We start from the raw sequence: 17,570 nt of genomic DNA, 5'->3' as shown, positions 1-17,570 counted from the left end.
AAAAAAAAAATTATCGAAATTTAAATTAAAGTTGAAATATTGAAAGGAAATGCCTTTTATATGCCATTTTTATCTAATTTCCGTTAATTTAATTGCTTTTCGAAGAGTGGTGACTCACAATTTCTCAGGAAGAAAAAAAAAGGGCCCCCCCCCCCGCCAATCCTTTTGTGCTCCCTCCAAAGATCGATCCTTAGAGTGACAGTATTTTAAGGGTCCTGTATTTCTCGGGAGAGTCCCGTTTTTTTTTTCTGTCTGTCCTGACTTTTTCGCGAATGTGTCCCGTTTTTTTACGCGAAGCCTACTTGAATTTTTATTCTTTGTTGAAGTCAATGATTGAAATTATTTTTCAACTCATAAATTATTATATTATCATAATTACAAGTATAAATGAGAATGTTTGTCTCTTGGTGAACGTTTTACGAAAGGGTGTGTGTGACGTCACTCTCCACTACCATACGAAGGTTTTTAACCACTGGCTGCTGCGAAGATGAATTTTTGGAAAGAGAGAAAATTCTCAACTGCCTTTGCGGGGAAAGAAACCCACGTCCTTCCACTTTTCGGGTGAACGCCCTGTACCACTGGACTACAAAGGCAACGAAATCAACGGCGTATGGTCGGGGTCGCAACTAGGGAGGAGGGAGCAGGCGGGTCTTGTGCCCCGGGCGCTGGATGGAAGGGGCACCGAATGCACCCTTTAACTGCTTCTTCTACATCACATGTGGGCGCCAAAATGCGTTCTTGCCCCGGCTGAAGAAGTATCTAGTTGCAGCCCTGTGTACGGTAATGGAGAGTGACGTCATCCTTTCGTAAGTCGCCATCTGGTGGCAGCGTCAGCAGTTGTGAGCTTGGCCTGAGTTAGGTCCGACCGTCCATGTACGATCCCTTTCAGTGTACACGAGCTCCAAGGATAGATTGAGAGATTCGTTGCCTCTGTAGTCTAGTGGTTCAGTTGTGTTGACCAGGTAAGTGAAAGGACGTGGGTTCGATTCCCCGCAGGGGCAGTTGAATTTTCTCTCCAAAATATATCTTCGCACAGCCAGTTGTTAAAAACCTTTGTATGAAAAGCGGAGAGTGACGTCATCCTCGGATAATTCGCCATCTGGTGGCAGCGTCAGCAATAGTGAGCTTTGGCCTGAGTCAGGTCCGACCATCCATGTGCGATCCCTTTCAGTGTACACGAGCTCCAAGGATAGATTGAGAGATTCGTTGCCTCTGTAGTCTAGTGGTCTAGGGCGTTCACCCGGAAAGTGAAAGGACGTGGGTTAAATTACCCGTATGGGCAGTTGAATTTTCTCTCTTTCCAAAAATTCATCTTCACAACAACCAGTTGTTTAAAACCTTCGTGTGAACGTTATATTTCGTGGAATTAATTTTAAACCACTGCAGTTTGCAGTAATGCTTCATTTACCGCCATTATGGTTCTCCTGTAATTTCAGCAACATTTGTCAACTTTGTTTACTTTTAACGCCATTTTTTAGCATAATTGGCTATGTCCCGTATTTGTTTTTCCTCGAGAAAATATGACCAGTCTATGTATCCTTCGTACGCCCCAGGCAACAGTTGGCATCTTTACTCACCTTTGGCATCATTTTTGGCTGTCCCGTATAATGGAATGCCGATTTGACGCATTTTTCTCGAAGAACCAGAACCAGAATAAAAATTTTAAGGGGATGCCTGGCCCTTAAGCGGGCCATATATTCCCCATACAGGCTGGGGGCCCGTCGCGTCCCCCTGATGAAGGAAAAAAGACAAGGGAGTAGTGTTTGTGTAAATATGTATGTGAGTGTACGAGAGGGGAAAGGTTGGAAAAAATTCCTCTTTTGAAAAAGTTAATTTATGGTTCACTGGTTTTCAATTAAAATTAAATTTGGACGATGCAAAATGCCACCACTTCCTTACGATGTTAGTATTATTATGAGCTTCGCATGTGAAGAAGCCCGGTCGGGCAACGCTTTGATGTTGGCCTGCACGTCTGGGATTGGATCAGACGCCTTCGTGATTCCGTATTGGCTGGAATCTGAAAAGATACATGTTATGCACAAGATAAAATTGCAAGAAGTGGGAAAAAAGAGATAGTGTTAATACGATTATTTTTCAAAGTCAAGAAAAGATAGAGTAACGATGAAGAGGAAGTTTAAAAACACGATTTTTTTTTTTTTTTTTTTCACAAAATTTTTTTCTAAGTTTTTTTGAAGATGATTTTTTTTTTTTTTTTTTGACAGAATGAAAGTTGTGGAAAGGAAAAAGAAAAGAAAAGAATACCTTCCGATTAAATGCTGAGAAAAGTTTTTTCGATTTTTGGCGAGGCTTAGGTATCCGAGATAATGTTCCCGGCCTCGTATAAGAATTTTTCGAAGACTGCTCGCCGGTCTTTTTTGGAGTTAAACTTGAGGATATCCTCGAAGCAAAGTTTTGCGTATTCAAACATATACAATGTTGAATTTGGGCAATGGTCTTCGTCAGATCCGGTGAGGTCGCCGATGTTGTCGGCCTTTTTGGTTGCCGATGGTGCCGGGCGTGGTTCGGCAACTTTCTTGCGTTTCGGTGCGGCTTTGCTGGTCGAGGCCTGTTTGCTCGGGAATTTTTCCAAGTTTTTTGTAGAGTCCGTAGATGGAGGGAGCGTTGCGAAGTCCGTAGAGTTTGAACTCGTTTTAGGATTGGTTCTTGTGATCTCGACGGACTTGGTTTTTTCTGCCGAAGCAACTTCTGGACTTGTATTTTTTGTCGATTTCTTGGTAATTTTCCCTTTGGATGTAATGTCTATTTTTTCGGTGTTACGGGACGCGTTTATATTTTTCCATACGGATCTCGGAAGAAACGTTGGGCGTTCTTTCGGTTTTGGTGGATTTTCGGTGACTGCTTGGATGGGGCGTCCCTTTTTTACGGGTAACGAGTTCCCGGATTTTAGCCGTTGGAAGACATTTGGTAAAGTCGGGTTTTCCTAAGAGCAGATTTCCTGTGCCGCGCGCAACGTGATTCGCCCAGCGCGACACGCAGTCCACTCACCAATAAGAAAAGCAGCATGACTGTTTCCCTACAGAGCGCAATAGGGCTCATGTCAGCGCTGACTCCTTCTGGAGGACTCAAATGCGTCGTGCGCCGCGCGTTTTGCCGATATTCTCTTCACTCTTGTGTGTTTTATTTCACTTCCCTTCAAACCGGAGCATGCAGACGACAGAGTAGCTGATGCCAAAGCCATATACTTTATATAGCCGCCCTGATCTGATGTGCCTCGCTAGGAAAACACAAACGCGTAGCGTGATTATGTAACGTGTTTCTGTAGGCGCGAAATAGTCTAATTCGGTTCACGCTGCGCAAAAAACTTATTCCTAGGAAGACCCGGCTTTAGCCAATCCTTGATTTCCCGTATTTTTCATAGGGATATATGGTCATTCGAATATCCACATGATGTGGCGTGTATTTTTCTCTAGATATATACGATGTATGAGCATTTTATACTTTAAATTTATCTATTTCAAGCCTTTAAAACGTCAAAAATGCATATAACAACCATTTTATGGATTTTAACTAGCTTTAACACATGCGCTAAAAAAAAACATAACTATCAATCATTTCTTGTCTAACATTTAAAATGTAACAACTTTTGAATAAGAGTCTATCCGTGATTCGTCAATCTGCAAGCGACAAAAATGGCAGAAGAGAAGAATATTCAGGAAAAACTATCCTCCACCAATGTCATATTTTCTATGCTTGCTTGACGTGAACGGCGGTATTTTTTTTTTTTATCTCATTGTTGGCAGTACCAGTGTATATATTATAGGAGATATTTCGGCGGCCATTCATGTAAATAACAATTAATTCCACGTTATAATAACCTAATGTAATTATAGTGGCTATTATGGCGATTAGTAATAATATAATTATATGTTGATTGTGTTCATGTGACCTTAGCCTCGTGGTTTCGGTTCTGGTTGGTTGTGGTAAGTGAATGGCCACTCGATAAGGTCGAAGCTGTAATTAAATGCTCTCCCGGAAGTCGGTTCCACAATCGGGGGCGCCACGTTCCCGAGACTCGGGCCCGATCGTTGGGTCGGACCTCGTTACGTTGTTGTAAATCTTATTTAATATATATGTATATTATGTATTTGGGTTATTGGCGGTCAAAATGGCATCGGCGGCCAAGTGCCATCCATGTTGAATTCCGAATCGGTAGTAGGCGATTTCCCCGCCAAAGTCTCATGTGTTGGCCGTTTTCTGTTGAGTGTTGCCCCTCAAAAGGGGTGGTATCACCCCTTGGGGGGTTGTTGCCTGAATGGCCCAGTGGGGTAGTGAAGCCACGGGTGCAGTATGGGGGAATTCTGGGTTGGCTTGGGTGGACAAAAAAAAGGGGGGTTCTCAAATTTTTTCCCTCTCGCAGTGCCCGTTTCCCTTCTCGATGCTTATCCGCGAGCTCCCTAAAGATGTTTGATCTGTCAAGTGGTTACGACTGCGTTTGGTGTCACGCAGACTTTTTTTTTTGGGTATTTTCACAAATCAAGTGGTTACGACAGCAATTGCTGTTGCTGCCATGTATGATGGTGGTGCCTATGACAGCATTTGCAGGCGCACCGACTTTTCTGTCTTTTACAGAAAATAATTTGTCATACATGTGCTGCCATCTGTACAGCCATCCTTCTACTTTATTATCTCATCACTAGATGGAGTTTTGAACAATTATATTTCAAGGTCTGAGATTATTATTATCATCAATGTCATGTTTTGCAAAGATGCATCCCCATCGCTTTTTTTTTAATTTTTTATTTCCGATTTCCTTGTGAAGATCCATCTGTTTTATTACTCGTATATCTTTTAGCAAAGGTTCAACTACTAAGGTTCCACATAAATCCAACAACAGCATTTCTTTTAGTCGCAGGACATTATGACACCCCCCCCCCCCTCACACTTTTGGGGTGTCATATTACGTCTTGACACATTCGAGCTGTAAAAAAACATGCTATAAAAAAATATTTTAATATTTCAAACTTCCAAGAAAAGGAAAAACTGCAGGCATCTTCAAAGAAGTGGGCACTGCTGGTTGAAATAGAATATTTTTGTAAAAACCTTTGTCAGCATCACCGTTCCGAGGCGCCTCTGTCAAAGGTTGGAGGTGCACCAGGGCGTAGCTCTGCACAGTTTGAGAATCAAACAAGGCTACCAATGCCCTCTCCGGTTCAGTGAAAGAATTGCGTTATTGGCATAGACACTACTTCACCAAACACCAACTCTGGCCATATTGCTATTTACTGCCATTGATTAGTTAGACTGAAAATTGAGGTGCCATCTATCGGTGGTCACCTCAGCCTCATTAGGGAAAAATATCTTTATTCTTTCCTGGGTTTGAACCTGGGACCGTGACGGCAATTTTTTCATGATGGTAAACAAGCATCTTACCACCATGCCATTCGTGCATTAGACACGTCCCTCAAGCATTGCTATGGACAGGAGCAAGGCCCAGAATCCGGGGAAGCAGGTGGGTTTCGTGCCCGGTGCCGGACCAGAGGATCCATAAATTTCATCCTTTAAACCATAGTTCTCAAACTTTTTGTTTCATTGCCCCTTCAGAAATTTTTTTCTCTCATCACCCCCAGACTCAAGCGAACTCGTAGCATCCTATGTTGTATTCGTAGTTTTGAGCGCTCCCTGGACCATTCCATCGCCCACTTTGGGAAACACTGCTTTAACCTATTCAACATTATAAAGGGCGTCAAAATATGTGTTTGGCCCAGCTGATCAAGCATCTAGTTGCAGCCTTGGACGAGAGGATGGAGGTAGACATTAGTTCCCTGATCGCTGTATTTATCCTTATTGATTCCTTCCCCCTACTTTCGTTTGAGGAGCCTGTATCCGCTTATGGCAGGTGCTGGAATCTAAGGGCCAAAGTCATTTTAGCCCTCCCACATTAATTTCTGGAAAAAATAATGCAACGCACCCTCTCTCTCCTGCATATGCACTTCATTCCTGTATATACAGGACAACCAGCAACTTTCAGCCCCTTCCCCCAATGTTTTCTTCATGTCTGCGCCTATGGTTCTGGATAATATTGTTTATGGATATAGCATATTCAATCTATCGCTTGTGAGCACTGAATGAGGGGAGAACAGACCCGATTTTATACTCTGAATAGCTTTAAACAACATACTAATTAAGCCAATGCACTAGTCTTTTATTGGCCGAAGTTAGCCGTCCGAGGGAGGAAAGAGTCGGGCTAAAGGGGTAACAGTTGTACCAGTTTGTGAAATACAGGGAAACCTCGTTATGACGAGGCCCTCAGCAACAATATATATATATATATATTTTTTGTCTTGTTTGGGAATCGCCACAGTGTAATGTTAAACTGCTGCCTCTTGATATAACGGTAGTCCTATGACGATATGTTTGTCCTGGACCGCAGAGTGTTGTTATATTGAGATTTCACTGACTTGAATTGTAGTACGTTAGATGTACATGCATTTCATTTTCTTCTTACTGATCATTATTGTATCAATTTATTACAGATATTGCAAAGAAAATAGAGTCCTGCGCCTTAACAATACATCCTGCAATCCCTAAAGGCCAAACGTAACAGCTATAGTATGATCCCTTATTTCCCTTGGCAACATTTTTTTTGGCGAGTTCCTTACCTTAAGATGTCCAAAAGCATAAGTCCTCTTCACTCTTGGCAACTTCTCGTTATGCTTATGGATTTCTATCTTGCCAAAAGGGATTATACAATATGAATTTTTTTTTTTTTTTAATCTCGTACATTTTAAGTAGAAATCGGGCATTAAAATGGGTTGATATTTTTTCTAGGAAGGCGATAAATTATTGCGATAAAATAAATCAAGGGCTCTGTACAGTGGCATAGCAAGGTCTAGTGCCCCCCCCCCCCATGTCCACCAAAGTATAAAATGAAATTTATTGAGGAAGTAATTTTTTTAATAAGGAAAGAAATACTAAAAAATTTCTTTTGCATTTCGACACGTTATGGGTGTCGTCTTCAGAGGATAAGAACATCACGCTGACCGAGTTTACTTACACGCAGGCGCTTCTCTTCATTCTTGCCACGATGTTTGAGACTTGGACAGACATATAGTTTTTCTTTCCGCTGAGCAACCGAGATGGAAGATTTGGAAATCAGTCAAGTGGGAAAACTCGGTCAGCATTGATATTCTTATCCTCTGAAGACGACGCCCATAGCGTGTCGAAATGCATAAGGAATATTTTAGTATTTTTCCTAGTATTTGCCGTATTCATTGACGATTTTTTGAATTTTATTATGGTGTTCGGGTTAAAAATATCATCTTGTTGCACAGAACTATTTGGGGCGAATGATATTTGTGGCAAAGATGAGATGATGAGTCATCAGTACCGGTGGTTTGTTTACTGGAGCACCAGCGCAGTTTAAAAGAAACGAGACAGAACCATTGGCGTATGCAATGGGGGGGGGGCCCAAAGCCGAGATTATAGTGTTATTTTGCAGGAAAAAATTTAAACCCCTCTACTGAGAAGAAAAAAAAAATTTAACCCCCATTGAGAAAATTCTGTGTATGCCTATGGACATAACACCCCCACGCACCACACAATAATACTAAATTATTGCAGCATCGCATCATTCACCTGCAATTTGCAATAGTATAGGCCCATATAATTGTATTGACCTGTTGTTTTTACCTATCATGTATTTGGCCTGTTATTTTATGTAACTAAAAGGAGCATTAATACAAAACTGGTAATTTTTGTCACCCCCCCCCCTCCCTCAGAGCTGGTACCTGGTGCGGGCCGTGCCCCCTGCACCTGCCTTCCTATGCCACTGGCTCTGTAAATTCCAAGTCACAATGTTTTGGATTGTTTAGCGATTATTTCTGTAACTTTTATGTGTTCAAGAACAATTTTGGCAGTTGTTATAGAAGTGACTCCATTGTGAAAATTGTTCATTTTTTTAGATCTTTTTTAATGTGATGAGAGGCTAAGATCGAGAGGAAGAAGAACGCAAACATGGATAAAGAGAATCTTATGAAGACAGTCGCCGAGAACTTGGTCTCGGTGCTCGTGAGCGCAAAAGGCGGCGTCCTATTGAACAATGTCCAAAGTAAGTGTTGATCTCTCTCTATTTTCTTATATGGTTTATAAGTAGAGATCTGTAAATTCTGCGGGGAAAACATAAAAAAAAAAAACAAGCAATTTCTTCAGTTCAAAAATTTCAGTTTTCGAACCACAGTTTCTTCAAAAGCAGGACGTAAATGCCACATGCATTTTGCTCAGCAAACAATAGCATGCTGCTTTGTTTTAAGAGAAAATCATGTTTATCTCATGGTCCCCTAGGCTCAAGCCCTGTCAGGCACATGCCAGAGTCGCGTTTAGGGGCAGCATTTGAGTCTTTGCGTCTGGATGGCAGTAAGCTCTACCCACCCTTGTTAACAGAGGCACATTGATGTTTCTCTATAACCCATGTTGTTGTTGACTTTGTTCTATAACCCATTTGATCTTCCCAACCCCACCACTCCTTCAAGTACAACTGTGCCTCTAAGTCACTCTTTTGGTCCCCCCATACTCGCACTCTCTCTAAGTCACTCTGGTCACCCCCATACTCGCACTCTCTCTAAGTCACTCTGGTCACCCCCATACTCGCACGCTCTCTAAGACACTCTTTTACTCATTCACATGCTGTACACTGTTTCAGTCACTCGCATGCTTGTACACTGTTTCGGTCACTCACAAGCCAGCGTTTAAGCCAGATAAAAAATTCCTTTTGCAAAAAAGTGAAAATGGGGGAAAAGCTTTACAAAATGTTACAATGCTAATGATTGATGTTGGATGTCTAGGGTCAAGTGGGGTAAAGTGGTCAGGTGGGGTAAAATGGTCATACTGAACATAAAATGGCATAACTTAAGAATTTCAATTGATATTACTACCAAATTTCTGTTTTAACTTTCACTTGCTAGTAGCAAAGTTTTTCACCTATAATATAATGCCAAGCAACATTTTAATCGAAATGAAAATTTTTTTTGTTGTTGAAGCTCGGGTTCCATTTTTTGAGTGCCTGAATAACTTCTCTCTACCATTTTAGTTGTTAAAACTTTTTATAGATCGGCTGTACAGGGCACTCCAGAAGTATCTCAAGAACACTATTCCATGCACTGGTAAGTTGTAATCATTATACTTCATATTTTATAGTAATTTAAACAATGTGGGGTAAAGTGGTCATAGCATTAGGCTTAACTAACACTTAGTTGCTAGGAGCTATTTTGCCTAACATATAATTGAACTTGTAAGATTTTTTTTACTCAATTTACTTTTTATTTAATGTTGTTTAATTTTTTTCTTTTCCAGAGCAAACATGCGCTTGGAAAGTAGGTGTTTGAACCTATATGTGAAAAGAATATACAACAGTACTCTGACATTCTTCCATTAGTATTGTTAGCTGTTGGAAAGAGCATTAGAGTATCATGTGAGCTGCAAGAACATGAGTTAAAGATTCCATAGGACTTAAGGAAGATGGATCATTAACAAGTAAAGACAAAAGGATTCTAGAAGAAAATCACGGTTACCATGCAAAGGAGACTAGTATTGAAGGCTTGAAATCTCTTGCTCAATGTGAACAACCCCCCCCCCCTTTTGTAGATGTTGAACTTTCACAATTCACAACCAAGGGAAGTAAAGATACAGAATCAACTTCATGAGTGGCTGACTTGAACTTAGAAAGTGTCAAAATTAGCTAATATCAGTGTTGTGTCTGATGAGAGACTTGAAACGAGCCACATACTGACTACCTTGCCCTCGTTAATTTCAGCTGTAAACGAAAGGGTAATACAGAGCTCAAGGGCAAAATGAAAATATGTTCAGGATAGAATAGGAGAAATCTTAATTAAGGAAATAGTTGAACTTTGACTGCCACAAAATAAATATGCGAAAATTACATTAAACTCCCATAGCCAAAAAAAAACTTTCTTGAAGATCTGACACAAATCTATAACTATTCAAACTTTATGAAAAATGTCAGAAGGCTGTGTGTGTGGGGTGCTGGTTTATTATGAAGAGAACAAAAACCAATAATGCAAATTATCAGACAAGTGATTAATAAGGATTTATTATCTGTTGAATATCTTGAAAAAGCTTAAATAATGAATTTTTATACCTTTCCAGAAAATAAGGACATAGATGAAATAAGAGATCAGTTGTATTTGAAGATCCTAATGAAGCCGAGCTTTATAACCATAGAGTATATTAAAAGTTATAAATTTAAATGTATAGAATGATTGTTTGATAAATGTGTTAAATAAAATTTCAATGCCCACTGATTATTTTCTTAAAATTTCATTATTATTTGGTATGACCATTTTACCCCATGCACTACTCACTTTACCCTACCCCATGGGGTAAAGTGGTCATAAAAGTGAGGTCTAAAAAGTTGCAGAAAAAAAACTGTTACACTCAAAAAATATTTTTGAAAAATGTGCTAATATACTCTCTAAGAATGTAATGTAAAATATCAGCCAAAAGATATCCTATTTTTGAAAAAGTCATATGGTTATATCTCTTCAAAGATGAAAACACCTCTTTTTATGACCATTTTACCCCACCTGACCCTACTCGTTTCGTACCTCCTGCAAGCATTTTTGCAAAAGTGTCTACTACTACTTTTGCATTTTGTGAAAAATCCAACCATAGCTTAAACCCTGTCACAAGCTCACACATTGTTTTGGTCACTCACGCTTGCACACTGTTTCGGTCATTCACATACTTGCACTAGGTCACTCTTTTGGTTGCTCACTGACATGGCTCCTTGCTTCATGGGTCACTCTTTTGATCATTTACATGCATGGGGGTATTCTTGTAGTCTATGATGTCCATTACTGAATTGGTTCCGGTGCAACCAGTTGTTGCAGGGGGTTATTACTCGAAAACTTTTTGTTGACTCATCGTTTTAATTGACCCATTTTAAGCTATGGTTAGATCACGCCGATCCATACTTTTTTTTAGCACATTAAAAAAATTTGATGTTTCACATAACTGACATGCTTGCACAATTTTATTAGGAGGCCTCACAAGGAGAACCTTGTGGCCCAGACATCACATCTTGAATCTACTTTTCTCCTGTCCGCACTAGCCTTGAATATTCGCACCTTGGCAGTTTTAGACTTGGTGATCTCGCCAAGCTGGCATGATCAAGTGTCTTTTAGTGTTGTAGTGGCTGCGCCTAACCTATGAAATCCAATGATCACCATGATTACAAGATGGCATTGGCATTGAATTGGAGGGATAGTGGGCCCTCAGTTGGTAGATGATTGGCAGCCCCTTCTTGGTATGGAGACAGTCAGTCTGTGTAATTGTTGAACCTTTGAGTGCGAGGCAATGAGAATGAAAAGAATAGGTTTTAGCCAACAAACAGTTCAGCACATTCTTTGTGGCGAACACACATATTCTTGGGAGAGTGGTATATGTGTCAATTTTGCGGCCGGGGGGGGGGGGGTAGAGTATAAATTGTTTTTAATAATTGCAAATTCATGCCTGTGATGGCATGACAAGGGTGCTCTAGAGTTGGGCATCTGAACAAACTCGCATCACATGTCCTGCAACAGTATAGTAAAAGATATATATAATTTTACAGTTTTTTTAAATATATACCTTACGTTAGAAAGTTAGACGGATGTCATTATATTGGTGGGGGGGGGGGGTGATCTCTCTTTAACTGATAAGTGCAGATTTTTGCTCAATGTAATCTCTCTCAAAGTATAAAGCAACACAGAAGATCATATGATATTAATTATTCTGATGTCTTTTTCTTACAGGAGACTATAGCGAGCTTGTAGGACAAAGGATCGAGTTCCGTAAGATGGGTTACAGCACGCTAGAGTCTATGCTCAGAGATATGCCCCATGTGGCCAGAGTCGTCAAGTGAGTTCTATAGAATTGAAGCAGTTTTTTCCCCCCTATTCAGAATAGTAATAAAATTAAATCGGTAAGCTTTACATGCATGTGTAATCTTATGATATACCAACAGGGATCCAGTCACTCGGGAGCTGAAAGTCTTAGGCGTTGCCGATGAGAAGACCCAGCATATTCAGAAGATGGTGTCAAAACAGAAGGACACGAAATCAAAAGGGGTGAGTAATTGAGCGCCTTTTTTTCCCCCTTTCTTAATCTATATTCACGTCATAGTAACTGTAGTGATGTTGAATTTTTGTGAGTATTCGGCTGCAATATGTTTTACCCTTCTCTAGCACCGAGATGAATTTTCACCTTTTTGAGCTGCCGTTTAATTGTAAAAAATATTATGAAGTCATAAATGAGTATCCTTAGTTCGGCATGTCACTCCTAGGAGCTGCTGCTGCAATGCACAGTTTGAAACCCACTGTTTTAAGGGAGGATTGTGATGTCAGATATCTGTGGTGATCAACTTTTCATTGCACAAAATCGTGACAGTTGTATTAGGCAAAAAAAAAAAGAAGAAGAATTGGTCAAGAAAAACTGTTTTGATTTGGCAGTTGCTGAATCTGCAAGAAAATTACTCATGTGTTTGGATGACATTGCTTTCTGTTGCGGATGTCCCGATGGAGATTTTTTTTCTTATGGCATTATTTTAGTTTATTAGTTTAGTTTGAAGCGAAGTTATGGCCGATAATGTGACTTCCTGTCATGTACCATGCACTCTGACCGGCCGGATGCTTTGTGGTGGTAACCTTTAGGGATTCTCCGTTTGAATGCGACAAATATCCTATCCACTTACATCAGTCTGTAACTGTATTGCCATCAAGCTCTTTTTTAATTGGGACTATGTTCCCACTGGCTTGGACAAAGCTCCTTTTATCGGCATGAAACCATTTACTTAAAACCAAGAAATATGTCTACCCTCCGTAGACAAACTTTCTTAGTTACTTTCCTTATATTTGATTACTTGTTCGCTGTACCATAGTATTTTATTACAGTGGGTGGGAACACAATGCAGACTATTGCTCGGTATTGTTTTCCCTCTAAGTAGCAGAGGCATGTAGTGACATTTTCCATTCCTCCATGTTTGCAAGGAGCCAACACTCTTCATAGATAAGATATTTATAGGGACCCATGTAGTATATAGTGGCTTTCGCCATAGTGGTGGTCGGCTGAAGTTGGTTTACTGTGGTTCCAAACTTCGAGGCATGAATGTGAGTCAATCTCCCCTTTAAAATGTCTCGCCACAGAGAACAACAGGCCTACAATGATGCAATTATTCAATCATTACATTTCACTCATAGTTATAAAAATTGATGGCAGATGGAAGCACTACACACAACAAGAATTACACAGAAACAAACTTCATGTCAGGTTCACTACGCATACACACTTTCCAACATGTACCAATTCATTGGAACTTCTGCAGAGGAATATGTATGAGGTAAGTGCATGTTTGGTTCAGTAGTAGTATTAGTATAGTGGCTAAAATACTACATGGTAGTACTACATACTACCATGTAGTATATAGTCCCTTGAGGCCCCACACACATACACAGCAGCTATTGTTTTTTTTTTTCACTTCTCGTCCTCTTTGTTTGTCTTCGTATTTTTATCTTGTTCACGAATTTGTGGAACATGTTAATACGCACATGGTTTTTCCCTGTAAAAAACCATGGTCCAGCAAGAAAACACTAGATTACTGAATGGGTCAGATTATCTGGAGTCTACTGTAATGGACTTACATGGGGTAGTACTTACGAATGATATTTTTACTGCACAAATGAACTTTCTCCAATGGCACGATCTAAGGAAACACTTAACTTTTTCTCAAGCAGCAAGGTAGAGCCTCTTTAATGGTATGGACAGCATTTGCTTTTTAATGGTCAGGTTTTCTTCACCTTTTTTCACAGTCCTGTAAATTCTGATGTTTACAAAGAGGCCGTTGAGAGCAATTTGCTACCAGTTGGATAAGAGATACAGTAGTACCAAACTAGACATTTCAAGTCTAAGTCGCATAAAAGGGTGTGGGGGGGGGGGAAGAGTAAAGAAAGCAAGAGAGAAAAAAAAATTAGTTAAAGCTTGGACGAGTCTGCGGCGGCTCACCAAAGACTGTGGCCAACGGTCGCCAAGTGCGGGGACTGCGCGAGAGAATTTTTTGTGACTAGACAGACCTGAAGATAACGCTGATTCAACATGTTATGTTCTCGATGATACAATAAAAGTGGACAGTAACAGTGGTGACCTAGACCGAAGCAACCTTCTGATGACATAAAGATGACGAATCTACTCAGCCGAAGCCCAATGTGTGCAGCACCGCCGATGCCATTAAGATCAGGGTAGGACCTTTTTGTGATCGCTCTATTTTGTTTGGTCAGGATAACAAATGTTCTTATTTTTATTTTCGCAATTATATAACTAGATTCGCATAAAAGTCTGTATCCAAAAATGCCTAACGATAACTCTCCTAACCCTTCGCCACCTGACCCATCACCAGAAAACTTACAAATTTGTCGCGTTGCCTTGAAACTCCCGCCCATGTGGCGGCAAAATATAAAGTTATGGTTCATTCAAGTGGAAAGTTGTTTTTCAATATCCGCCATAACTAACGACGCTACCAAATACAATAACGTGATTGCGGTTATAGATCCAGAAACGCTCGCTTCCGTTTCAGATATTTTATTGAACCCACCCGAAACAAACAAGTATGAGACTCTTAAACAACGGATAATCGAAGAATTCTCTGATTCTAACACTTGTCAAGTACGCAAGTTGTTGTCCGAACTACAGTTGGGGGACAAAAAACCTTCACACCTATTAAGGGAAATGAGAGATTTAGCCGGCAAATCTGTAAGCGACGATTTTCTAAAAACTCTATGGTTCCAACGTATGCCGTCAGAAACACAGGCCATCCTATCAATTAGCTCAGAGAGCTTAGAGACATTTTCAGTGACAGTGAAATTGAACATAAGGTTCACTTACGCACTGTTTTGCAACGGCTCAATAACTATGGCCTCACAATTAATGTTTCCAAATGTGTCTTCGGTGTTGCGGAGATATCATTCTTAGGCCACTCCATTTCCAAACAAGGCACCAAACCCTTGCCAGAAAAAGTTGAGCCGATTCTCAATTATCCAAGACCAAGAACAATTAAAGAACTACGACGTTTCCTTGGACTACTCAATTTTTTTCGTAGATTTTTACCACACGCAGCACATACACAAACTACACTGAATAATTATTTGAAAGGGTAAAAAAAAAACGACAACAGAGAAATTGCTTGGACTGACATAGCAAATAAGGAATTTCAAAATTCCAAAACACTATTGTCCAACGCAACCCTTTTAGCACATCCGAAACCCGATGCCAAACTCGTACTTCAGGTAGATGCATCCGATTTTGCCATTGGCGGCGCACTGTTTCAGGTGGTTGACAACGAGCTTCAGCCTTTCATTTTTTTCTAGGAAATTATCTCCCGCGGAATGCAACTACAGCGCGTACGACCGTGAATTGCTGGCTGCATATGCTTCTATAAAGCAGTTTCGGCATATGTTAGAAGCTAGAGACTTTTCTTTACTCACGGACCATAGACCACTAACATATGCCTTCAAGCAAAAATTAGACAAGGCTTCCCCTCGTCAATGCAGGCAATTCGATTTTATTTCCCAATTCACTACTGACATACACTATATAAAAGGTAGCGAAAACATACCCGCAGATGCACTTTCCCGCATAACATCAATTTCAATGCCCAATCCTATTGACTATAACGAAATTTCAAAAGCACAATAACACGACACACGAAAACCCCATTAGGTTTATTTCCTGACCAAACTGAGCGATTTGATCACATCCATCTTGATATCATTGGTCCTCTTCCTCCTTCTGGTGGCAATGCCTATTGTCTAACTATGATCGACAGGTTCACACGTTGGCCGGAGGCGGTCCCGATTCCAGACATCAGCGCCGAGACTGTAGCTCGCACATTCTACGCAACATGGATATCTCGCTTTGGGGTGCCATCCAAAATCACAACCGATCAAGGCCGTCAATTCGAGAGCTCCCTCTTCCTAGCACTGGCAAGAGTACTAGGAATTCAACGAATACGGTCCTCGCCATATCACCCGCAAGCAAATGGCCTCGTAGAGGAGCTACACAGACCCCTCAAAGCTGCCATCAAAGCCTATAACACAGAACACTGGTGTACTGCTTTGCCCACTATATTACTCGGTTTCCGTAGCGTCTTCAAAGAAGATCTGAAAGCTACCACCGCGGAATTGGTATACGGCACTAGTCTCAGACTTCCCGGAGAAATATTCGATCCCACTCCGAGAGAAACATCAAAAGAACTTATTGAGACTATCAAAGAACATTTTACAAAATTACGACCGCAACCAACATCTTGTCATGCACCACAAAGTATTTTCGTCCACCCTCATTTGAAAGACTGCTCACACGTATTCATTCGGCACGATGGAGTGCGAAAGCCGCTTCAAGCTCCATATGATGGACCATTTCAAGTGATTCAACGACGTGAAAAGACATTCGACATCGATGTCCGTGGAAAAAAAAGAGCAGTTTCTCTGGACAGACTGAAACCCGCCTTCCTGGCTTCAGACGTGAACGATTCCAGTCCGTCACCAACAAGAATTACCTTACCTACGCCTCCCGTTCCTCAGACAAGAAAAACACGTTCCGGACGAACTGTCCATTTCCCGGACCGTTTCGAACCGTAAGTTCGCTACTGGGGGGGGGGGGAGTGTGCGGCGGCTCACCAAAGACTGTGGCCAACGGTCGCCAAGTGCGGGGACTGCGCGAGAGAATTTTTTGTGACTAGACAGACCTGAAGATAACGCTGATTCAACATGTTATGTTCTCGATGATACAATAAAAGTGGACAGTAACAAGTCTACTTTGAGGGGGGAACCAGCTGTAAAAGAGTTAATCATGAAAATGTAATGGTTTTATGTTTAACGAACAATGAGTCCAAACTTGAATCCAATTCAGAATGTATGGAGGGGAGGAGACATACTTAGAAGGAACATGTATGTAAATGGGAAGCAGTATTCATCTTTTGATGACTCGAAGAGAGCTCTATCAAAGAAGCATGGTACAATATTGAAGGTGGAATCATACAAAATTCAATAAGATCCATAGAAGATCATGCATTTGTAGTTGATACAAAAAAATGGGAAATTTATTAGCCTGTATTTTTTTTATTAATTTTGATCTTTTTTAACTTTTAAGACGGCCGTTTTTTATATTTTCAATATTATGGATATTTTAAATGTTCTTTTGTTGAATTTTTTTTTCTCAATGAATGTAGAAATGCTTCAGGTATCATCCGTTAAAAAGTTGAAATTCATATTCACCATATTTTTCATGTCATTTTAAGGAAAGTGCTTTAGCTAAGCTTTTGAGATGGACTGCACTTTCGTTTCTGTCCTTAACTCTTACAGATTCAATCTCGAGATATCTCGGGTTCTTAAAACTCTTTCAAAAGATAACTCCAAACCTACATGCCGATGTAAGTTTTCTTCTCTTGATAACATGTTTTCCTTCCTCCCCACCCCCTGGTCCTGTCAATCAATGGAGTCAGCTTTTGTTCAAAGAGAGAAATGATGTTTTTCCTTTTTTTTCGAGGTATATGTACAACATAAATA

The 17,570-nt window shown here is 40.5% G+C and overlaps 1 protein-coding gene across 2 annotated transcripts in view; it reads left to right on the top strand.

Annotated features, from left to right (window-relative positions):
• The first annotated feature begins 3,698 nt into the window (after positions 1–3,698).
• The window catches only part of LOC149067891 (tudor domain-containing protein 7A-like), a 57,547-nt gene continuing 43,675 nt past the window's right edge, over positions 3,699–17,570 (top strand). Inside the window, exons 1-4 of one of the 2 annotated variants that reach the window (XM_089252063.1) lie at positions 3,699–3,804; positions 7,923–8,068; positions 11,769–11,874; positions 11,981–12,083. In XM_089252063.1, coding sequence (XP_089108189.1) covers positions 7,975–8,068; positions 11,769–11,874; positions 11,981–12,083 — 303 coding nt within the window. In that variant the 5' untranslated portion in view covers positions 3,699–3,804; positions 7,923–7,974. Of the gene's footprint in view, positions 3,805–3,834; positions 3,942–7,922; positions 8,069–11,768; positions 11,875–11,980; positions 12,084–17,570 lie in introns of those variants that run through there. The other variant, XM_089252064.1, reaches the window with a different exon arrangement.

The sequence above is a fragment of the Pholcus phalangioides genome, unplaced genomic scaffold (assembly GCF_987345545.1).
Source record: "Pholcus phalangioides strain wild (caught in Gottingen) unplaced genomic scaffold, Ppha-v1.0 ptg000028l_1, whole genome shotgun sequence".
In the NCBI taxonomy this organism is placed as follows: domain Eukaryota; kingdom Metazoa; phylum Arthropoda; class Arachnida; order Araneae; family Pholcidae; genus Pholcus; species Pholcus phalangioides.
The sequence above is the reverse complement of the archived record's forward strand: the minus strand, read 5'-3'. Positions and strand labels throughout refer to the sequence as shown.